We start from the raw sequence: 24,186 nt of genomic DNA on the forward strand, positions 1-24,186 counted from the left end.
GTACAGATAAATCTTTGGGGATATATAAACAATGAATATCCTTATGAGCAAAACTAATGTGAAAACAAAATACATACGTATATAGTACAGTGGTGTATGTAATAAACTGGACCAATATGCTGGAAAACTAAAATTCTCACTTACAAAATTGTTCCTCATGGTGAATTTAGTAAATAGCCATAAATTATATATTAAATTAATCCTCATTTTGTCCTGATTTCAAATATGTAAACCAAACAGCTGTAAAATTATGTTTTTGAATTATTATGTAAGCTAAATTCTGATCATTTTATTTTTAATGGTTGACGATAACAAACTGTACAGAATTGATCAAACCACACAACTTTTATTTGCTTATTATGAGTCGTATACATTTATATGACTTGAAACAAACATGTATGTATGCAGTGTACAAGCAGTACAAGCAATGTATGTAGTGTGATCATATCTGTACAGTTTGTAATTTTCAACTATCAATGAAATGAAATATTGCAAATGAGAATTATAGTTTTCCAACAAAGGGTATAGTTTATTTCGTATCACCGTAGATAGTATAGTTCTAGAATGTCCTGAATATTCTTCAACATTGAGACGAGATGCTGTGAAATAGTAACACTTACAGTCACTCGCTTTGTCGTGTCAACCTCAATCATCCTCCGGAGCAGACTTTGCGCTTCTGCAGATATAAATGCTGGAATATGAAAGGTTCCTCTTTTCACTTTCTCAAGCAGTTGACGCAGGTTGTCATCATCAAAAGGAAGAGCACCCTGCAAATGCCAAAACCATATTTTATGGTCCTTATGACTTAGAAATAACAAACTACAGTTACTTTTATATGACAGAAAAACATTTCTACCTTTCTGCTGAAATCAGGCTTCTATAATCTACTGTAAGTTACCTAGCTATCATAAAAGGTGTCGACTCCATATACTGAACAAATCAGTAAATAAAAAACAAAGAAGCTTTGTGACACTTTCAAACAAATCTGCCCTGACAGAAAAAAGCATCCTGCAGCAAGTTGTTGCTCTTTCAAGGCATTAAAACTGTTTAAAACAATACGGAAAATGTAGCCAACAACTGACAATAGCAAGTAAAATCGTTCAGCAAAGTATTTTGAAGATCTATAGTTTTTTTATATCTTTATTTTTTGTTTAAAACTTGTCAATTGAGTAGTTTTGAGAAATTTTATTTGTGTGAAAAACCATAGTATTTTTCAACGCAAAAATATTTTTATAGCGAAAATGATGGTAGCAGCCAACATGTGAATATCTAATGGTTTTTCCATTATTACCATGTTTCAATAGGGTATGATTTTCCTTTAACCTCTAAGGTTTCTGAGAGAATGTAACAATTGGTCTATATATATATTTGTGTATATATGAAAGTTTATATGTATGTGTGTATGTACATTTGCAAGTCTACATATATGTTTGTACATATGAGGTGTATCAAGTGATATGATTTTTATGTAAGTACTACTGAATGCCGGCGTTGCCTGGGTAATAAAAGTTTTTGCACAGAAAATTTGTTTTTATTTAACATATAACAACAGTTAATATTTTAATTTTTAAACTTCATATCATGAGAAAAGTGTTTTGTGTAGTTTAAATAAATTAAAAGAAAAAATAAAACAACTGTAAAGGCTTTCAAACTTTGTCAAACAACTGAAACTTTCCAACTTCATATCAGGAGAAAAATGTTTTGTGCAGGTCAAATGAATAAAAAAAGCAACTACTAAAGGATTTAGATGTAAATGTGAAATGATTAGCAAGTAATAACCAAATTAAGTCTGCTTTGCTACAATTACAATAAAAAATGATTTGGTAATGATACAATTAATACAAACTGAGAAACAAAATAAAAATCCTGAATATGTTGAATTAATAATAACAATTCTTGCATAGAAGTGTGTGGCTAAAAAAGGTTACTGTTCCAGCAGAAACTATACATCAAAACTTTGAATACAACGATACTAGTACCTCTCGATACTGGTACAAATGTAGGAAATGAGATATCGGACTGTCTTTGTCTGGTACTTTGTCTGACCGAATGAAGAGAGAATGTAGAGGCTATTCCTACTCGAGATAATACAAGTGCTTGAGTGAAAAGTATTAGCCTTTACTGGCTTAGCAATCGAATCTTACGAAAAACTGAAAATAAAAGTGTAACGGCACATTTAAAAATTACAAATTAAAAAAATAGGTGATAGTAGAAAAAAATTAGTTTTTAAACAATTTCAAAAAATAACAAATGCAAAAGGTAATATTAGTTAATAATCAAAAGTGCACATCCAGCGTGTGCATACGGTATATGATAAGAGCAATGGAATGCTAAGGACAGTATAGTGCAATGGGTAAATGCGTGGTTTGAAACTTGTGGTTACAATCTCTGTGAGTTCAAATTCAGCACATAGCGAGCTTTTAATTCCAATATTTTAATAGCTATAGCTGGACAAACCGAAGTGCGCGCACACGCACACAAACTTTGAGATTTATACATATAGATAGGTTAGTTTGAACATGTCAATTACAGATCCGCGTGTAAATGTGAACATCAAAATGTATTGTAGTAAAAGTCTGTGGAACAAAGAGGTCAAACTATTTAGAAAGCAACATGAACATGTAATGAATCAGGATATGCCCATGACACGGCAGTTGCAAGAGACTAATGATGTCTATTCTAAAGTTTGTATCATAGAGGATCTTTTAACCGGCTAATAAGTCTTGGTACCTCTATTACAGAACCATAGATGAATAGAAGATACATACAGCTAACATGTGATATCTATTGCTCTATTCTGTGCAAAATAGTGGCCAAGCAGCATCATTAGAAAGTAAGCTGAAATCTGAAAGAATTGAGACTCTCTCAGGTTAGCCTAGCAGTAAATAGTGCAACCAGGAGATGATACCGACTATCTAAGTACAAGGGAAGGCAAAAAACAAACAAAGTGGAATGACGCATACATCATAGTTACTAGAGTGCCGGTCAAGTATAGCTCAGCTGCACTAAACATGAACGTCACAAAGTTTATATTTGGGATCAACGGGTGTAGGTCAAACATGCCTCATGGTAACATTTTTAGCTGAACCGAGTGTAAAAGACAGAGAAATGAAAGCGTCAACAAACAATCAACAAATAACTGCCAATGTGACCTTTTGCAACATGTTTGTTCATTTTGTTTCCTCTGCTGCACGTGCTGCTGTCTGTTTCATTGGCAGTCTTCACTTCAATTCCTTTTTGAATACCTCTAGTAAAAGTAGGAACTGTTATACTAATCATGAGCTGTGTACTCAATATTACGGTTGATTACAAACAGTTGCACTACTGAAGGCAGAAGGACAGCTTGACAAACTAGATGCTCTTAGTAGATCAGCTGAATGATAATTAAAAAATACATTTCTATTTGAAATGAAATTATTGCCAATAAAGTAATGTAAATATAATATAAATGACAAGGAAGCTTCTAGCGGTTGACGGAACTCGATTCTAGGTTCTCACTAAAACATTACACCAGTGCTGTACACCAAATCCATTGGTGATTAAAAACATTTTGAAATGTAATAGATATCAACCAACTTTTAATTTTAGCGTCTCTCCTTGGCTATCTACTTTCTCTATATTTTGGTATCATCCAACACACAGTGCTACATTTAGTTAACAAATCTCTTCCTTTTGCATACACGCATGACTAGCCGACGAATGAATTTGTTGAAGTCTTGAACTAAACTAGGGATGCAGATCAGAGCTTGCTAAATGGAAATTGAGTAGAGTCTAGAGAAAATAATGCATTAATTATTGTCAATCCATTGGACGGGCGACTAGTTATACAGCAACTAGTAAAGAGCGACTAGTAAAGAGTGACTAGTAAAGAGTGACTAGTAAAGAGTGACTAGTAAAGAGCGACTAGTAAAGAGCGACTAGTAAAGGGCGACTAGTAAAGAGCTACTCATAAAGAGTGACTAGTAAAGAGCGACTAGTAAAGAGCGACTAGTAAAGAGCGACTAGTAAAGAGCGACTAATAAAGAGTGACTTGTAAAGAGCGACTAGTAAAGAGTGACTAGTAAAGAGCGACTAGTAAAGAGCGACTAGTGAAGAGCGACTAGTGAAGAGCGACTAGTAAAGAGCGACTAGTAAAGAGCGACTAGTAAAGAGCGACTAGTAAAGAGCGACTAATAAAGAGCGACTAGTAAAGAGCAACTAGTAAAGGGTGACTTGTAAAGAGCGATTAGTAAAGAGCGACTAGTAAAGAGCGACTAGTAAAGAGCGACTAGTAAAGAGCGACTAGTGAAGAGCGACTAGTGAAGAGCGACTAGTGAAGAGCGACTAGTGAAGAGCGACTAGTGAAGAGCGACTAGTGAAGAGCGACTAGTGAAGAGCGACTAGTGAAGAGCGACTAGTAAAGAGCGACTAGTAAAGAGCGACTAGTAAAGAGCGACTAGTAAAGAGCGACTAGTAAAGAGCGACTAGTATAGAGCGACTAGTAAAGAGCGACTAGTAAAGAGCGACTAGTAAAGAGCCACTTGAAAGAAAAATGCATCCATATAAATATGTAAACTAAGAGCAATTTTGTGCTGTTTATCTGACTCAGAAAGAGCAATCAAATGGCTGAATGCTGTAAAATATTGACAATTTTCCACTGCGTTGTTCTCCACGTACCATAAAGTTTGTATGACATAGGCATATCAGTAATTGTTAAAAAAAGACGGTAGGGCAATACCCTAGGACACTTACGTATTCGCCTCATCTAACTTTCGCGTTTTCGCGGAGTCATTCTCTCGCGAGAATTTCATGTGCGAAACTAAACTATCATAACGAACAAGCGAAAACGCGAAATTAAATAGCTTCGTTCATTGATAGTCCAAGAAACCAATGGCAGCAAGCGAGCAAATTGCGTAATCGACCTTGCCCACACCATTCTACCTGCGGTTCACAATTATGAAATAGTGCCAAATAGAAATTTTTTTCTTATCGGTGAACTGAACCTGAGGAATCTAATTATGTTTGCTCCACTGCAATTATTTTCACATCACTAAATTTTCGCACTCATCAGATCTGCAAAATTAAGCTGCAGCGAAATTTTACTCTGTAGTCTACTCACGAAACTAAATACTAGCGAAATATAAGTGTCCTAGGGTAAGGGTTATTGTAACCAGCTGTAGCTTTGATACATAAGATATGGTATATGCATTTTATTACATCATACAAAATTACTCTTGCTAACCTCTAAGAAGGTTTGGACATCATGTTTGGAAAATCAAACAAAGTTTTTGATATAATTCCCAAAAGACTATGCTCTCAATAATTGAACACGCATTGAAATCAAAGAAATAAAGCAGGAAATTATTTAAACGTTTGAAAAACTAGATCAATGACCTTCGACTAAGGCTGGATTTTTACCATCTCATCATTATTGTTCACATTAAATCAGTATATAGGAATATCTAAACTGTGTAGTTTATACTTGCTCTTTAGTATACATGTACAGTATATCTCCTAAAGTTATAGCTACACTACTATATAAAAGAAGAGCGTATACTGGCAGACCTGCCCTCAGAACATAGAATATTAGTACAAAAGTCTGTTTAACTTTCAAATGTCTACAAAAGCAGGATGTCACAAAACCTAACAACCAAGTTGATTCAATTCAGTGATTGGTTGATTGATGAGAACCTTGCAAACAGACTCATCCTTCCTACCCATCTTACGAAGTTGATAATACTTCAAAAGCGCATGATAATAACCATTCACAAAAAATCCGCCTTTCCCATACCAAACCTCTTCAAATCATCATCCATACTACCTATCAGTTCACTATATTCATACTGCATTGTACTTTTATTGTAATTACATCCCTCGCACAATATACCAAACTCGATTCTCAAATTTCTGTCTAAATCTCCCACAATCTTCTTCTCGTGCAGGCCATCGCAGGGCAGATTACTAACACGCCATTTTGTGGAACCAACTCTCTAATACTATAAAAAACATAAAAAATGTGGCCAGTTTAAAAAAAACTTAAATTACATTTTTTTAACAAGTGAATAAAACCTAATTACTTATCAAAATTGATCTTGATTGAGCGATGACGACAAGCCCGACGCCACGAGTAGCTATGCTAATGCGTATTATGAGCTTCATCACTTTTCCAGCTTCTTTTCTTTTGTTTAATTAGTATTGTTGATAAAAATAAATCAAAAAGACTAATTGGTCAGCAACGCAAAACTAACAGAAGTCAAAAAGAAAGCTTGTGCTTTAGAATTTCCTGACTTTGCACGCCACTTCCAACCACTTGTATATTCTACGTTGAATGTGAGTGAACTAATTGATGAGTGGCAGAGCTACAGTGTGAATGATGTAAATATACATGTATTTAAAAGTAGATACCAAAAGATGAAATAGAATAATAATGCTACGGATGTTCCAAAGACTGTGTTCCAAAGACTGTGTCTTTGGAACGTCAGGGTAGTGAGTGGGAGTTCGCACACTGAAGAAAGAAACATTGAGCACCCTTTATGTTGTGTACACAGATACAGTGTACCCTTTCGAAACTTTGTTGTGTAAACATCTCCCAACAGAACCATTACTAGATAGGGGGCCCCTGTGGTTCAGTGGTGGGGTAGCAGGCTTATGATCAGTAGGTCAGCAGGTCAGTAGTTCAAGGACCTTGGTAGGGTTAGGAAGGGCATTCAACCACAATCGCTCCTCTGCCATGAGCGAATGGTCACAATGGATTCTATATGCGAGAAGACCATTTGTGGTGGTGACCCGAATGGAAAAAATGAAAGAATAAACAAAACTATTGCTAGATGGCAATTTATTGAGATTGTGTTTGTACTGAATATTCCAAAAGCTTTTACCATTATTTAAAACTGTCATGACGTCAGACGTCAAACTGTCAGAGCTTTTATTTGTCCACTTTTTGTTTAAACAATGCTCTTATCTATCCTCAAGCTTGCGTTTTACATATTTTATGCATTCAGTTCCAACATTATTATATTAGTTAGACTATTCACTAGTTTTTTAGTTTCGACTGCAGTTTCTTTGCGTTCTTTTTTATTTTTTGTTGTACACTGCTCTTTAGTTAGTTTACTTGCTGTGGTACCTTGTGGAAAACATATTGTAAAATATGACTATTGATTACCACAATAAAGATTGCTCATATATATGACGTAAATCAGGAAGTGCTTATTTGCTTGATTAGTTGTCGTTGGTTAATTAAACTAAGGGAATCTGCGCATGTAGGAGTTGAACAATTCACTCAGAGTCCTTCATCTGACAAGCAGATCTATCAGGCTATTTAAAGCGACAGTAATAATATTATGATGAACTTAAAACAGTACATGTATATAGGAGTTTATAAGACAATGAAGCCTTGCAGTTACAGCAGAGGAAGTCTACTACTAACACTAATACTAGAGACTTGCAGCTATATTAGTAGAAAAGACTCACAACTAGTAAAGCAAATAGGATGACTCCACAGCTCCAGACATCCGCCTTTCTACCATCATATTTCTCACCCTGCATACAGATAGATGAGAAAATCAATACAATCTTTACATTTAGTAATTTACCAATGCTTGTTTAATAATACAGAGTTGAGCAGTTTATATGGCAATTATTACTACGAAGTCATTTCAAATCCTTTAAATTGCTGGTTAGAGAACGAAGAATGATCAACTCCATTATATGTATTGAACATTACAATGCGGACTGCGGCCTGTATAATACTGCAACTGTCACTACTCAGCGCTGTATTAAATGCTTAACTGTGAAACCATAAAGAGTGAGATATTACTAATGTAGCCAACAACATTAATGCTTCTGCAATGACTAACAAAGGTTTATGACTTTATATATTACACTTAAAAATCAGTTAAAACATGAATTATTTTTATTAGTATATTACACAATGGTGCTTAGCATGTACTATCAAAAGCTAAATAAAATACAATTACGTACTTTGGCAATGTTGTTTTTAAACCTTTAAGAACTACAAATAATCTGCAGTAAAAAAGTAGCAGTAAATGCATAAATTGGTTGCCATAAACTATTTAGTCATGTAATGTTGTTATCTGAACCAAGTTGATTTATTATCTTTATGTTACAGCATTAAAAACTTTCAAGTTGGTTGATTTATAAAATAACAAGTAAATTTGGAAACAAATCAACATAAACAATTTTTAATTACCTGCCTTCGAAATTTATAAAGCAAAAAGAGAGAATTTAGAGTCATTTATAAAATTTGTTAAAACTAAAATAGAATAGATTTATAAATATGTTCATTGACTTACTCGTACTTTAAGATAAAGGTTTGAAATTTCAAGGAAAAATGAATGCATTAATTTTTTTAAATATTGTTCATTTGAATATACCATTTGAAATGTGTGTAATTTGTGTAGATTTTGTAGTAGTATAGTAGCAGTGTAGCAGTCTGCAAGTCTCTCTGCTACTGTAGTAGTATAGTAGCAGTGTAGCGGTTTGTAGTAGTATAGTAGCAGTGTAGCGGTGTAGCGGTTTGTAGTAGTATAGTAGCAGTGTAGCGGTTTGTAGTAGTATAGTAGCAGTGTAGCAGTCTGCAAGTCTCTCTGCTACTGTAGTAGTATAGTAGCAGTGTAGCAGTTTGTAGTAGTATAGTAGCAGTGTAGCGGTTTGTAGTAGTATAGCAGCAGTGTAGCGGTTTGTAGTAGTATAGTAGCAGTGTAGCGGTTTGTAGTAGTGTAGTAGCAGTGTAGCGGTTTGTAGTAGTATAGTAGCAGTGTAGCGGTTTGTAGTAGTGTAGTAGCAGTGTAGCGGTTTGTAGTAGTATAGTAGCAGTGTAGCGGTTTGTAGTAGTGTAGTAGCAGTGTAGCGGTTTGTAGTAGTATAGTAGCAGTGTAGCGGTTTGTAGTAGTGTAGTAGCAGTGTAGCGGTTTGTAGTAGTATAGTAGCAGTGTAGCGGTTTGTAGTAGTATAGTAGCAGTGTAGCGGTTTGTAGTAGTGTAGTAGCAGTGTAGCGGTTTGTAGTAGTATAGTAGCAGTGTAGTGGTTTGTAGTAGTATTGTAGCAGTGTAGTGGTTTGTAGTAGTATAGTAGCAGTGTAGCGGTTTGTAGTAGTGTAGTAGCAGTGTAGCGGTTTGTAGTAGTGTAGTAGCAGTGTAGCGGTTTGTAGTAGTATAGTAGCAGTGTAGTGGTTTGTAGTAGTATAGTAGCAGTGTAGCGGTTTGTAGTAGTATAGTAGCAGTGTAGCGGTTTGTAGTAGTATAGTAGCAGTGTAGCGGTTTGTAGTAGTATAGTAGCAGCGTAGCAGTTTGTGTGAAAGTTTGTGTAGAGACTAATTTCAATCGTTGCGTATTCATATGATACAATATTGATATGGCCTTCATCAAAAAAATATGTTCTCTTACTCTAGAGTCTATATCAACCTTGAATAATATTGATGACAAGTGCTGGACACACGCACGTGGAGCGCACGCGTTCCTCTACCGTCTCGTCAGCAACCACAACTAATAAAAAGCGGAAGAAAGAAAGAGCAACGAATAAAAACTTATAACTACAACTAAGAGTACAACACTGGACCTTACCCGGATCACCTCAGGACATGCATAGTGCGGTGACCTAGCAACCAATCAGCAAGTGAGATAATTATACTAGTAAGTGCAATCCGCAGCTAACGATTCACTCGTCTAATCAGAAACAAACCAAGAATCATCGATTAGAGATGATCTTGCAATAGATTGAACCACTTATAGTAACTAGACAGGAGTTCAGTGTGTTGAGAAATCTCTGTATTATGATCACTGTTATCTACATATCAAAAGGCTAAAGTATATGTTTGTATTTAGACACACAAAATGTCAGATTTACAGAACAACGGTGATAATTGTATTCACTCATCAGAATTTCATAATAATACAACCTTGAAATATATTGACTGTCTTCTTTTTGTATTTGGTACGAGAAGCTACAGTCCGCATAAGACATCCAATTCTTTTATATAGCATAGGCAATGGTGCAGCTTGGATTTTAAATAGTTTTTCAAAAACCCGAAAGTTGGTGAATAAATGGAAAAACTAAGAACAAAAGTGAAGTGCATAAAAGCAAAAAAATAACCAGAAAAATAATTAACTTTAGGATGCTACTGTATGGATGTTTAGGTATAACCTATGTCTATGATAGGTATGAACTGTCTATGATAGGTATGATCTGTCTATGATAAGTATGATCTGTCTATGATAAGTATGACCTGTCTATGATAGCTATGATCCGTCTATGATAGGTATGACCTATGCCTATGCAAGGTATGTTCTGTCTGTGATAGGTATGATCTGTCTAGGATAGCTATGATCTGGCTATGATATGTATGACCTATGTCTATGATAGGTATGATCTGTTTATGATTGGTATGACCTGTCTATGATAGGTATGACCTGTCTATGATAGCTATGATCCGTCTATGATACGTATGACCTATGCCTATGAAAGGTATGTTCTGTCTGTGATAGGTATGATCTATCTATGATAGATATGACCTGTCTATGATAGGTATGATCTATTTATGATTGGTATGATCTGTCTATGATAGGTATGACCTGTCTATGATAGGTATGATCTGTCTAAGATAGGTATGATCTGTCTATGATAGGCATGTCCTGCCTATGATAGGTATGATCTGTCTATGATATGTATGACCTGTCTATGATAGGTATGATCTGTCTAAGATAGGTATGATCTGTCTATGATAGGCATGTTCTGTCTATGATAGGTATAATTTGTCTATGATAGATATGACCTGTCTATGATAGGTATGATCTGTCTATGATAGGCATGTCCTGTCTATGATAGGTATGATCTGTCTATGATAGGTATGACCTGTCTATGATAGGTATAACCTATCAGCAGTCATCTTCACGCTGATAATTGTTATAAACAATCATAATAAAAAGTCATTAATAAAACCATCAGATACATGTATTAAACATTTGTGTATTTTCACATAGGCATACAAGTATGGTGCTGATATAATTATGGTTGCTTTAAAGGTTGACTTGCAACAAAATTCACATTATAGTTATTTGGTATCAAAAGATTCATCATGTCTTACTCCGCTGTGTTGTAGGTGCCAAATATGTGGAAATATGATTACAAGCTCTTAAAAGCTCAAAAACGAACAGTTAATCGCGGCCATGACGAAACTGTCGTAGATTAGAATCTCTTGCCAAAACGGCTCAAATGGGACGTAGTTGAACAAGATGGCTTCTGTTTACACTTTCATGCAACCTCATTCGTTGAAATAGTTTTACAAATATACTTCACGCATTCAATAAAACCATGTCTATTGTTTTTACTCGTCTACTTCATCATCTTTGTAATGCTGTCATTTTGAGCACTGATATATCAAAACCTACCGTAAAAATTTGTTTAATTCTTTAACCTTAGCTCAAAGGAGTGCATATAATCCTCTGATAAACATGATGAGCCTGTTGGTCACCCGTGATAGCAGCCAAATGCTGCAGAAATTATTCGCGCTGTTTGGCAGGAAGTATGGGTCACATGATCAGATTACGACTAGACGATTAGACCAAGCCGAAACAAAACTGTAAAGTAGCGAGCATCTATATTTGGTAAAGGCTCTTCTGTAAAACCCGAAGTGTTTGTCATATACTAGTGCTACAAGAAGTTTTACATGTATATTGAGCCTATTATTGGCCTTTCAATTCACGTGAGAACCTCAAGTGTGAAAAAATAACCGAATGGATTGACTACGTCAGAGAAATAAACTGATTCCGATCTACGGCAGTTTCGTGATAGCGGCAATTAACTGTTCGTTTTTTAGCTTTTCAGAGCTTGTAATCACATTTCCACACATTTGCACCTACAACACAGCAGAGTAAGACATGGTGAATTTTTTGATACCAAATAACTGTAATGTGAATTTTGTTGCAAGTCAACCTTTAAGCATTATCTATTATCTATATAGTGGTTTTGCAAATCTTTCAACCATCTCAAAGTATTATCTAAAGTCTATTTCATTATATATGTTTAAATTCATCGGTAATTTGAAGCACTATTACATTTCAAGTCTTTATTCAAACGAACCGTTTAATAGGTATTGTGTTTATAGAGCACCATATAACATAATGGAACGTACAATGCTATATAGCAATGCCATATAGCAATGCCATATAACATTGCTATATAGCATTGCTATATAGCAATGCCATATAGCATTGCTATATTGTTATTTCTTCGTAAATCAAAAGAAATAAAGTAACTTAAAGGTTGACTTGCAATAAAATTCGCATTACAGTTATTTGGTATCAAAAGATTCACCATGTCTTACTCTGTTGTTTTGTAGGTGCCAAATATGTGGAAATATGATTACAAGCTCCTAAAAGCTCAAAAACGAAAAGCCGCCGTAGATTGGAATCTCTTTATTTCGATGACGTAGCCATGAAATTTGGTTATTGTCTTGTCACGTGATGTTCTCACGTGAATTGAAAGGCCAATAAAAAGAAAAAGCTCAATATAAAACTTATCGTAGCACTAGTTTAAGACAAACACTTCGGGTTTCACCAAAGACCCCGTATCGAATATAGATGCTCGCTACTTTACAGTTTCAGCTTGGCCATTCTGTCCGACAATTCGAAGTACGTGTACGACTTGCGATTATAAAAAATGTCAAATTCTGAAGAGTTAAGACCCTGGCGTTTCGAGCCTGACGCTCTATTTGAAGATGATCCTCAACAGAATCAAACCTCCCAGCAAGTAAGCACCACCACTAGCCAGCTCCTATGTGCCAAGCTAGCTAGTAGTAATAGTTATAGCTAGAGAGTGATAGAACGAATATTATTATATATATATATATGATTTTAATGATGATAATTATCGCTTCATATTGCGAAAAAATACTTACATATTTTTCTCGAATGACAACATTAACAATTTTAATACGAGAAAGCGTGTCTGCCATTTGCGATAGATCAAACTTTAACTGAAACTAACATTATCTGATCATGTGACTTACAATTCCCGCCATATGGCGCGAACAATTTCTACAGCATTTTTCGACCATCACAGGTGACCAACAGGCTCATCATGTTTATCAGAGGATGATATGCAATCGTTCAAGCTAAGATTAAAAAATTAAACAGACTTTTATGGTAGGTTTTGAGATATCAGTGCTCAAAGTGGCAGCATTACGATGCCGATAAAATAGACGCGTAAGAACAATAGACATGGTTTTATTGAATGCGTGAAGTATATTTGTGAAAATCTTTCGACGAATAAGGGTGCATGAAAGTGTAAACAGAAACCATCTCTTACAACTACGTCACATTTGAGCCTTTTTGGAAAGAGAATCCAAACCACTGCGGTCTCGTGTGGCTGCGATTAACTGTTCGTTTTTGAGCTTTTAAGAGCTTTTAATCACATTTCCACATATTTGGCACCTACAACACAACAGAGTAAGACATGGTGAATCTTTTGATACCAAATAACTGTAAAGTGAATTTTATTGCACGTCAACCTTTAAATAATGCACGGTGAAGTTAGTTCGATATTTTTGGTAGGAATGTTACGAACAAACAGGCAATTATGATTGTCGTGTAGAGCTTGAATACAAGGTATATAAAGAATATTTGTGGGTAAAGTTTGAATAAACTGAAAATAGCACTTGAAGAATTCCAACATGGCTGCCAAAAAATATTTAAGATGACAAATTGGAGCTGATTGAACTTGAGTTTTCTAAAAATCATAAACTTGTACAAAGAATAAATGGTAGTTTTTTAAAGCAACCTTCTTAACTAAAAGAGATGTTCAACTTTAATTAGTTCTAATATTTACAGAAGAGAAACTCCATGTTAAAGGCTTATTAGCACCGTGGCTGTAATAACTAATAACATGTTCAAATGTCTATTAAAATGTGAAAAGAACAATTCCACAAAATCTTCACATAAATGTTATCTTACCCGCAAGAGGTTTCAAGCATGCACCCCTCTACTTGAAGTGATGCCATGCCAAAATCAGCAACTTTAATATTATCATCGCTGTCTAAGAGAAGGTTTTCTGGCTTCAAATCTCTATGACTATAACAAATAACAAAGGCACTTTTATTAATGAATGTAGTTTAGACATGCACATACAGTTCAGAACATAGCATGGTGAGCCATATACCTGTATATGGCTTACCCTGTCATAACATGTCATATACATGTATATGACTTATTCTGTCATATACATGTATGTGACTTGAAATAAGAAAACTAAAATGTATGTGGTATGATTATATCTGTACAGGTTGTTATCTTAAACCATTAAAGACACTAAATGTTGCAAATTTAGCCAACATAATCATTCAAAAACATAGTTTTATAGCTGCTTAGTTTACATGTTTAAAATCAGGACAAAATCAGAATTTAATATATAATTTACTAGCCTTAAATTATATATTAAATTTATATATAATTTACATGACTGATTTAATATATAATTTACTAGCCTTAAAATATATATTAAATTAATTATCATTTTGTTCTGATTTCAAACACGTCAACTAACCAGCTAAAAAATTATGTTTTTGAATGATTATGCAACTACAACTCTTCGAAGGAATTCACAGCTTGCAGGACCTAGCATTAGGACTTGGCACTACGACCTAGCATTAGGACCTAGCATTAGGACCTAGCATTAGGATCTAGCACTAGGACCGAGCATTAGGACCTAGCACTAGGACCTAGCATTAGGTCCTAGCACTAGGACCTAGCATTAGGACCGCTTGTATCGGTGCTAATACAAATGTTAATACATTGCGCACATCTATGCCAATGCTGGCATAGATGTGCGCAAACACAGCTTTGCTTCCAGCTTTGGCAGGAAGTATAGGCCGAGTAGCCACCAGCTTTGATAAATATTGGACAGTGAGTTATAAAAGGGAAGTGTGTAAATGTTTCTTACGCTTCAACCCTTGTTTTTATATGAATGTAACTTTTTAGGTAAAGCCTAATTTTAACATATGAAGTTAATTCTTTTTTAAATCTGCTTCCTGTGCTAAAACCATCGCATGTCGGAGCGAATATTTTTCAAGAATATACTTTACATATGTAAATCATTTCATTCACTCTGAAGCCCACAAAAATTCTATTACACTTCATAAATAAATGCTGTAGACAAATTCACTTAGAATTAAAGCAAAACTGAGTTAGAAATTAAATTAATCGCAAGGAAGTCAAAAAATTTGACTTCTTACTTTATCTGAAAGACTTCTTACTTTACCTTTAAATGGAAATGTGAACTTGGCAATGAGCAAGCATGGAGTTGTTAGTTGAAATGTACAGTTAGACTTTGTGAAGTTTAATAAACAACTTATATTTTTTCCCTTTTTCATGTTTTATACGCCTTATTTTTAATTGTATCAGCCTCTTCACTTTCAGTTATGACTACATTTAAAATGAATCATAATGCTGTAAATGGGAGTTTTAGTTTTCTAGCAAACGGTTCCAGTTTATTTCGCACACTACTGTACTATATTTTATTTTCATATTAATTCCGCTCATAAGGATATTCATTGTTAATATATCACTAAAGCTTTATCTGTATGAGAACATGTACCATGTGCAGATATAATAGTTAGTATTAGCACTAATACATGCCTATTAACGCTATTTCATCTCGAGTCAATCAATTTGACTCAGTAAAGAACAAAAAACTTCTTTGAACTTTTGAAACTCAAGGAATCTTTTCAAAGACTATGTGTAATCGCTGGGAGCCATGGGAGTCTAGAAAACTACAGCAGACTTCTGTTTAACATCTCAGCTTTGACCAATATTTCCATTCATAGTTTTCATTAGACTTGCTGTTTTTATTGGACTTGAATGTCATAAACTGATAATTTCATGATTTAGTATTACCATAAAACACTGAAGTTCCGTCAAAGTTTAAGAAGCTAGTGATATCACAGTGCAAATGATTTTAAGAACTCACTCCGGGTGGCTAACTCTAGTCTACAAAAGGTGAACTAATTGTTAATCAGCCGCAACTATCAGAGTTCAGCAAACAAGAGAAATTACTTTGGGAGTGTTTGTTTTTAGACAATGTGTACATTAAAAAAACTATAGTATTAAATTAATTCTATTATAATGATGTATTGCAAGATTATTTTACCAGCAATATGTTAGAGAAGCTCTTGTCCTTCAGAAGGAACAGTTTTCTTTAGCCATTTTTATCTGTGTTATCAAAAACTGATAACTAGATAATTACTGTAATCGGAACGATTCATCCATTTATTTAACACTGAAGCCTAGTCTTGTATATACAAGCGGATCCCCTGGTCCGCAGTATCAACAACTTACTAACGACTGTGAAAGTACTTAAAATAGTGCAATTCCTTTTGAACTGAATATCATGTTGAAGCTCCAAGCTTATAAAACTCGATGAAAAACAACAGAAATCAAATATAGTAAATAGTCTTTTTCACACTCTTTAAAAGATGTGATGTTTTGGAGTTGAATGAAGAAACATATTGATTGCCGTCTAACAATGTGTATGTAGTGAATAAATATAATTTAATGGGTTTAGTATATCTATGATGTAGTGTTACGAATGGAAAAACAATCAGTTTTGATATAAAGCTCTTTTTGCTGAAGAAAATAAGCTATATAGATTTGTCTATTTTTGATCCTGCATTACCAAGGATTTTAACCGAGTGTGTCATTAAAAACTATGTTCTGTCAGCAGCCATTTTTAACTTTTCGGCCGGTTTGACTTGTCTCCAGTATTTGGAGTTTTCAGTAAACTTTGGAGTTATGCTGAAAAAGTATCATGCACAAAGCAAACAAAAGATCATAATCTCATGTAAACTAAAAATGCGGAAATAAACAAAGTGAAACTATGCAGCTGAGTTTACTCGAGCAAAGGACCAGACGCAGGAAAACAACTCCCCGAATTATCTTGGGCCAAGGCTCCCAAGTGTTAAACTTTAAATTATAGTAAAAAAAATAAACAACAAAGTTTACTGCACAATTGTGTACAGCTCACAATAACTAATATAAGTGAAACTAACTTTTCACTCATTCGTATGTCGTGAAAGTCATCACATGACACTGATGATTAAGTTTAATTGAGTTGGTTCTTTAGTTACTCTCAGGACCAATGAGACTCATTATTAAAGCGAAGACTGGCCAATCATATACATTGAACAGCCTTTTTTTATCTCCGCCTGTGAAGCTTTAATCAAATTGAATGATTCTTACCAAAGGCAAGGATTATTATTGACCAAATATAGAAAAATTTATAGATAGTATAGAAAAATAGGCCTTTTAATAAAAAAATAACCTATGGACAATTTCATGCAAATGGTTATATAACATGGTGTTGTGAACTACTCAATCGCATAAGAGTTGCACAAGGCCAAAGAAATGACATATGGCTAGAATTCCCAGAGCAGCACTAGGTCATTCTATATTTTGACCTCTACAAACCAACCATATTGAATGACTGTGACAGAAATCTAGAGCTGATATTATTTGTTTGAGAAACTTTTTCGATTCCCTCGGGGTCAGTCTGCCCTTCCTTACGAGGTAGTCAAACAGCTCTCCCCCAGATACATGCTCCAAAATAAGATATCTGCAAAAGTGTACCCAGAAGCACAGGTATATATGACAAGCTGACCGGACTGCAGTGGAGAGATTGGAATACAGTATAGCGTATGGTTCACAAAACAGAATAACCAAGAAATAGATAACATCACCACCCTTATCTAATAGTGCACATCGTCAGTGCTCAGTTTAATTGTCAATACGGACAAGTGAACGCCACTTGCCAACTTTTTATACTCCCATATACAACTGTCAAATCCAGCCCTGACTATTTATAGGAAAATATAACATTGTTCCCAGTTTCCATGCAGCCATTACAGAGATGTTAAAGGTTAAATAGAATAGGAAAATAGACTAGAACATTTAAGTTGTGATGAAACTGACAACTAAGCATTATTTTTATAGTATTTTGGTGACAAAAGTTAGTACACACGAACCAAGCGATATGCATACAAAAAAGATATTCAAAGGTTGAGTCGAGAACAGAAATGTTTATCAAAACTGCACAATGATCATGGGAAAGGAGGACATGACCTGCTACACAAGCACCTTTATATGATATCAGAATCAACGTCTGCTGCAAAATGGTACATGAAATGCTGAGAGGATGTTTGAATGAGTCAGGATTTTAATTGAAAGAATGTAAGATGCCTACGAAAGAGTAGAAATAAGAAAGCTATCGGAAGCTCACAAAGACGTCTACCCAGTATAATAATAAAAAAATATAAAAAGTATACAAATAAGAAAAGGCTAAATGATATGACAATGAGATATCAAAAAGGCTGCTAAATTGTACATGAGATGCTAAACGAAGCTATGCTATGAGATCACTTGAGAAGTCTATGAAAGTTCAGGTGGAAAGCAGTCAGTGGGAGAATTTTTGAGATTTTTATGAACTTGTTTAACATCCTGTCCCCTTAATGCAAGAGAGCGTATGGAAAGATGAACGAAGCTGCATACAGCTAGGCAAATATAGAGTGGATATGAATAATGGTTATAGATTTATTGCTTCTCAGTGTGCTCTCGACACTCCTCGGTCCAAACAGCGAGCTAGTAAGAGAAAATGAGCTAGAAAATGCTTGAGACATCTTAAAAATATCAGAAGGAAAGAAATGATGGTAGAGAAAGATGCTTGAAACGGATGAGATACGCAATGAAAGATGAAAGTATGCCTATTCGCCACATCAAAAGTAGATACGGCGTAAAAGGATGGATAAAATGCCTATAAGATAAAATATATAGGAAAAAAAGAAGGCTAGGAGGCTAGGAGGGTGGGCAGTCAGTGTAACTCAATTGCTGATGCGGAGAGAGCAGATGTGTGGCTAACAGGATTAGTAACGATACTAACATTGACTAATTACTTGATCAATAGGCCAAAAGAGACAGTAACAACCTTCACCTCGGGAGTGAACGATTATAAATGGAACTAAATACAAAAAATCAGTGCTTTAAACCCTCTACGCAAACAACTTGAACCTGCTGGATTGGACGAGTGAAGTGAGTGTAGCGCAGAGCAATAATTATAGCTCGCTCTTTGAATCAAAGTGTACCGAGAGCACGCGGAGAGACGCCATAAATCTATAACCATTATTCTTATCCACTCTATAGTTGCCTAGCGGTATGCAGCTCGTTCATCTTTCCATACGCTCTCTTGCATTAGGGGACAGGATGTTAAACAAGTTCTGTTTATTGATTCTTGGAGTTATTCAATTCAATTCTATTCTAAAGCCGTGAGAATCCTAGCTCATTGTTAGCATGTGTGTGTGCTTGAATGCTTGGCTATAATGCGAAGTCAGCCAGCAACCGAATGCTAGTAACCCTATCATGACAGCTGACCAAAGCCTTAGCACTAAAGCACTGTCACAATAGATCAGCAAGCGTATGGAGGAGACTAATCGGAATGATTGACAAGGCCTTGCTCATTGTTAGCATGTGTGTGTGCTTGAATGCTTGGCTATAATGAGAAGTCGGCCAGCAATCTAATGCTAGTAACCCTATCATGATAGCTGACCAAAGCCTCAGCACTAATGAACTGTCAAAACAGGTCAAAAAGTGTACGGAGGAGACAAGTCGGAATGGTTGACAAGGAGAAATGTAACCAGCCTATCAGAGATGAGACATATGTTTGACCCAACCACATAAAGTTCTGATAATTCTCTGACATTTAGTCTTAGATGTGGCAGCGACAAGAGTCAGTTAAATCATGTGAAAGCCATGAAGGCAAATGAGCAGCGAATAGCTACTTACAAGTACTTTTTGTTCTCATAGACATCGTAAAGACCGAGGACATGAGGATGCTCTATCAATTTCATTATCGCTATTTCTCTCTCTACCTGCAATGTGCAAACATAGTTTCCCAACATAAGCGGCATTCATCTTAAACAATTTGAAACATTCTTATCCTGAGAACTCCAAAATAGTGCACACAAAGTCACAATACAAAATAAATATTTATTAAAAAAGAATACAACAATGCAATTCAATAAAGTTATTTCAGATGGTTTCACCTACCAAACCAAGCAAAGAGGTCTGCTCAGTTATGTTATGTATGTGTCACAAGCATGTTTTTTTGTTTGCAAAATGGTGAATTCACTTTTCTTTTTCATACAAGCTCACAGCGAAATTTTTTGTGCATGCTTTATCTTTTATCTCTGCTGCAACTATCTTCTAAATTTGTTAAAACCTACAGCGTTTGTGGTGGTTAATAAAAACTGTAATGCATCACCCTTGAGCATAAATTGCCTACTAAGTGTTAAGTATTTGAATCATCTGTCTCATCTATAATAAGCAATGTGTATAAGTAATATACCATAAAACCTCTTATTGAACACCATCTCTACTTGAACGGCACCTCCATTTGACCGCTACCTCTATTTGAGGGCCACTATGGGAGAAAAGTTGAAAAATAGAGCGACACCCTCTAATTGAACGCCACCTCTATTTGACTGCCACTTTGGCACTCTCTGATCTTTACGAACCCATAATAGCAAGTGATCAGTAGAAAAGTGTTTACAAAATCGTATAAATAATGAATCGTCTACATCAATAACAATTAATTGTTTCGTCGTCAAACTCCGAGACTTTTCAATTTTCTTTGTTAAAACATTGAAAGCAATACCATAGAAATAATTATTAACTGTATCAGACTAATAGTAGTTTCTTGTTTGACGCGACCTTGATACTTCAAAATACATGTATATAAAAATGGTTTACATTTACGAGGATATATGAACGACTAGTTTTAGGCTAAAAGTTGTGTTTAGCGAGCAAAACATTTACGCTTTGCATTTGTGCGAAATGCAACGAGTAAAAGTTTTACTCTACCAAAAAGTTGTTTCTATGATAGTATCTACTAGTTTAGCGGTGCAGAAGAATAGTTGAGGCCAGAAGACATTGTGGAAGGTATTGAACAACTAGAAGATGTTCATTCCATCGAAAGCAACAATCAGAATGCAAATGGCCGAGCAAATGAAGCAAATATTTTTATTTCAAAAATGTTAATTTTTGTTTCTGCGTGTATTATAAGTATGGTTCGTTTATGTCACTTGTTCATGAATATACAATGTATATTTGTAGCATTTAATAGATTGTTATATAAATTGTAACTTTGCAGATTTATAGCATGTTATTTGATAGCATCATCGCAGTAATCTGATCTTGCAATGGATGACGCTCGTACCTCTTTTTCTATTGCACATAAAAAGCCAGTTTTGGCTGCAGACTGTAGCAAACATATTAATGAGTGCAATGATCTTTTATGTATAATATACTAAGAATATATAAAATAAGAATATTTTAAGTATACATGTGTAAAGTATATAAAATATATGTAAAGTAATATATATATATGCATATATAGTAATAATCCATATATATAAATCTCATTGTTTGTTTGTCTGACTGCCCAAAGCCATCTTTTCTCTTAGCTCAGAGGCTAAGAGAAAAGATTGGATTCCAACTCATGACTTTTGGCTTGGCAGACCAACACTTTAGCAGCTGGGCTGATTGACCGCCTTGCTACTTTTCAGAATAACTGTGCAGTTACTTATTACACCTGATGAACTCTCACGGTGCTCTGGACTGCTAGGGTAGTAGTAATTATGATTACAAACCAAGAATAATGAAATAAATAATGAATATAAACTCTACATCTGTCAAATTGAAAAAAGTAAAAATATGAAGATACAGTAGAAGAGCTTGAGGGATAGATGGCAGGCATACACATTTAGGAATAGGATTAGATATGAGAAGAAAGTTGAGTAGGTAGAGATTATTCCATGATTAAATAGCACCTGCAAAGGTTGCCTCATAAGTATAGGAAACATGGCAAGTGAAAACTGGAAGCAGCTGGTCAGATCTAGTATATAAACAGACATACATTTTTACCAGAACCTTTAATACACGACTAGCCGGTTGCATGGGTAATAGAATAATTACCTAATGAATTTGAGTAACTTACCTAGAAAGCTAAATCTTTACTAAAAATTTCACTAAAACAATACTCGCATTTTGGTCCAGCATAACAATCGTTACGCGTAATGGTCAACAGTCCTAGCTATTAACCTCAAGCAAGTAATTTAAGCGTGGGTATCTTAACCAATGTAATGACTATTTGCCAATAGTTCCATTTTTTAAATTTTTCTTTCAATAAAGCTTTCAATTATGAATCAGCAATGTTTTATTAAAACTTCAAATGTCATATTTTGAAAATTCCTTCAGGTGTAGTCAGTCATGCACTTGCTCTAATTTTACAAGATATGTTGAAAGTTTGTATGAAAAAGTAATTTTGAGTAGATGTTTGACTGTAACTATTATACGTAGAGGTTTGACTATAATAGTGATTATAAGTAGAGGTTTCACGGTAATTATTATATGTAGTGGTTTGATTGTAATTATAATAAGTAGAGGTTTGGCTGTAATTATAACAATTAGAAGTTTGACTGTAATTATAATAAGTAGAGGTTTGACTGTAATTAGATTCCTCAGGTTCAGTTCAACAATAAGAAAAAAATTTCAATTTGGGACTAGTTTGTAATCAAGAACCACAGGTAGAATGGTGTGGGTAAGATGGATAATGCAATTTGATTGCTTGCTGCCATTTCTTTCTTGGACTATCAATGAACAGAGCTATTTAATTTCGCGTTTTCGCTCGTTCGTTATGATAGTTTAGTTTCGCACATGAATTTTTCGCGAGAACGCGAAAAGGTTTGACTGTTATTATAAAAAGTAGAGGTTTGACTGTAATTATAATAAGTAGAGGTTTGACTGTAATTATTATAAGTAGAGGTTTGACTGTAATTATTATAAGTAGAGGTTTGACTGTAATTATAATAAGTAGAGATTTGACTGTAATTATTATAAGTAGAGGTTTGACTGTAATTATAATAAGTAGAGATTTGACTGTACTTGTTGTTTCACCCTTCTGATGAAGGTTGCTTAGATGCACACAGCTATGTATTCTTATGTTATTCCCACTATACACTATCCTAGCACTTCAATAATGCATTGTTAGTGTTAGTCCCATGAACCTTGGTAGAAAATATAAAGAATGTGCGGCCAATTATTAGCTTGTTAAGCAAAGGGCGATGACCCAATTTATGTATTTTCAGGCTATAGCTAAGCTCCAATATCGGGTAGCGTACTAAAACAAGGGATTTTTAAAAGCCGTCTCCAGAAAACAATGTGTTGAGCTGCATCTACAAGAGCCCTTCAATGCTTAGAAGTATTTTGACCATTGCTGTTGTTGAACAAAGACCATGTGCAAAGCTACAGTATTGCGTGGGAGGGAAGTAAACACAATGAAAGCTGTTAAAAATAAATCATGCGTTTTCTCGTCAAAGACATGCAGAAAAGGATCTGTTGTCGAGAAAAGGCAGCGGGAAGGCAGCTCATAGCTCCACTATCATATCCCAAGGAGGCTGTTTTACGAGCTCTAGTCCACCAATTATCCACCATCAATGCACTCTAGCAATCAATAGCTAATGGGTGTGAGAGGACTATGTGGCTTAAGATGCCATCAAACCTATCTTAGTCAGCTCTCAGTTGTTAGTATAACATGCATAACCCTCCTCTGGGAATCTTACACAGTTTAGCAATACAAAGCAAAGAAAACAATTCAATTTGATTTCATTTATGATTGTAAGATTATCACGGTCTGGAGATAGCAAAGTCGAAATCAATAAAGCTACACGCTAAGGTATTAATCAAACAGTCAATATATTTTGCTATTGATCAAACACGCCTTTGTGTGAGAAGTCAAAATACCAAAAAGTCACCGAGCTGTCCAATGGACAAAAGCTGTTTTTCCAAAGTTGGTTAACGATGCGCACACATGTCTCCAACTATGTGTTGACGCATCCAATCAATATAGCATCAATCTCGAAAGACAAATGGACGTTTGCTTCATCTTTTATTCAGACATTTTTATCAATTGACTTAAACTGAATGATGCATGACCAACTGACTGTCAGCTGACTGTGTCAGCTATTGTGGCTCGCTTGATATGCAGTAACTAGTATGACAGAGACGCCGACAGGAAACGACTAAAGGCGTGGTCACACGAGCACCGAACCGACGTAGGATCGGTTCGGTTCGAAGGCTGGTTCGGTTCGTGGCA

The 24,186-nt window shown here is 35.0% G+C and overlaps 1 protein-coding gene across 1 annotated transcript in view; it reads right to left on the bottom strand.

Annotated features, from left to right (window-relative positions):
• LOC137393206 (serine/threonine-protein kinase BRSK2-like) overlaps positions 1 to 24,186 on the bottom strand; it is a 49,264-nt gene that overhangs the window by 14,498 nt on the left and 10,580 nt on the right. Inside the window, exons 3-8 of the mRNA XM_068079657.1 lie at positions 19,818 to 19,903; positions 17,458 to 17,598; positions 13,947 to 14,063; positions 9,561 to 9,594; positions 7,450 to 7,518; positions 621 to 767 (exon numbers count right to left, since the gene is read on the bottom strand). Coding sequence (XP_067935758.1) covers positions 621 to 767; positions 7,450 to 7,518; positions 9,561 to 9,594; positions 13,947 to 14,063; positions 17,458 to 17,598; positions 19,818 to 19,903 — 594 coding nt within the window. The remainder of the gene's footprint in view (positions 1 to 620; positions 768 to 7,449; positions 7,519 to 9,560; positions 9,595 to 13,946; positions 14,064 to 17,457; positions 17,599 to 19,817; positions 19,904 to 24,186) is intronic.

This window comes from Watersipora subatra, chromosome 1, assembly GCF_963576615.1.
Source record: "Watersipora subatra chromosome 1, tzWatSuba1.1, whole genome shotgun sequence".
NCBI lineage: Eukaryota > Metazoa > Bryozoa > Gymnolaemata > Cheilostomatida > Watersiporidae > Watersipora > Watersipora subatra.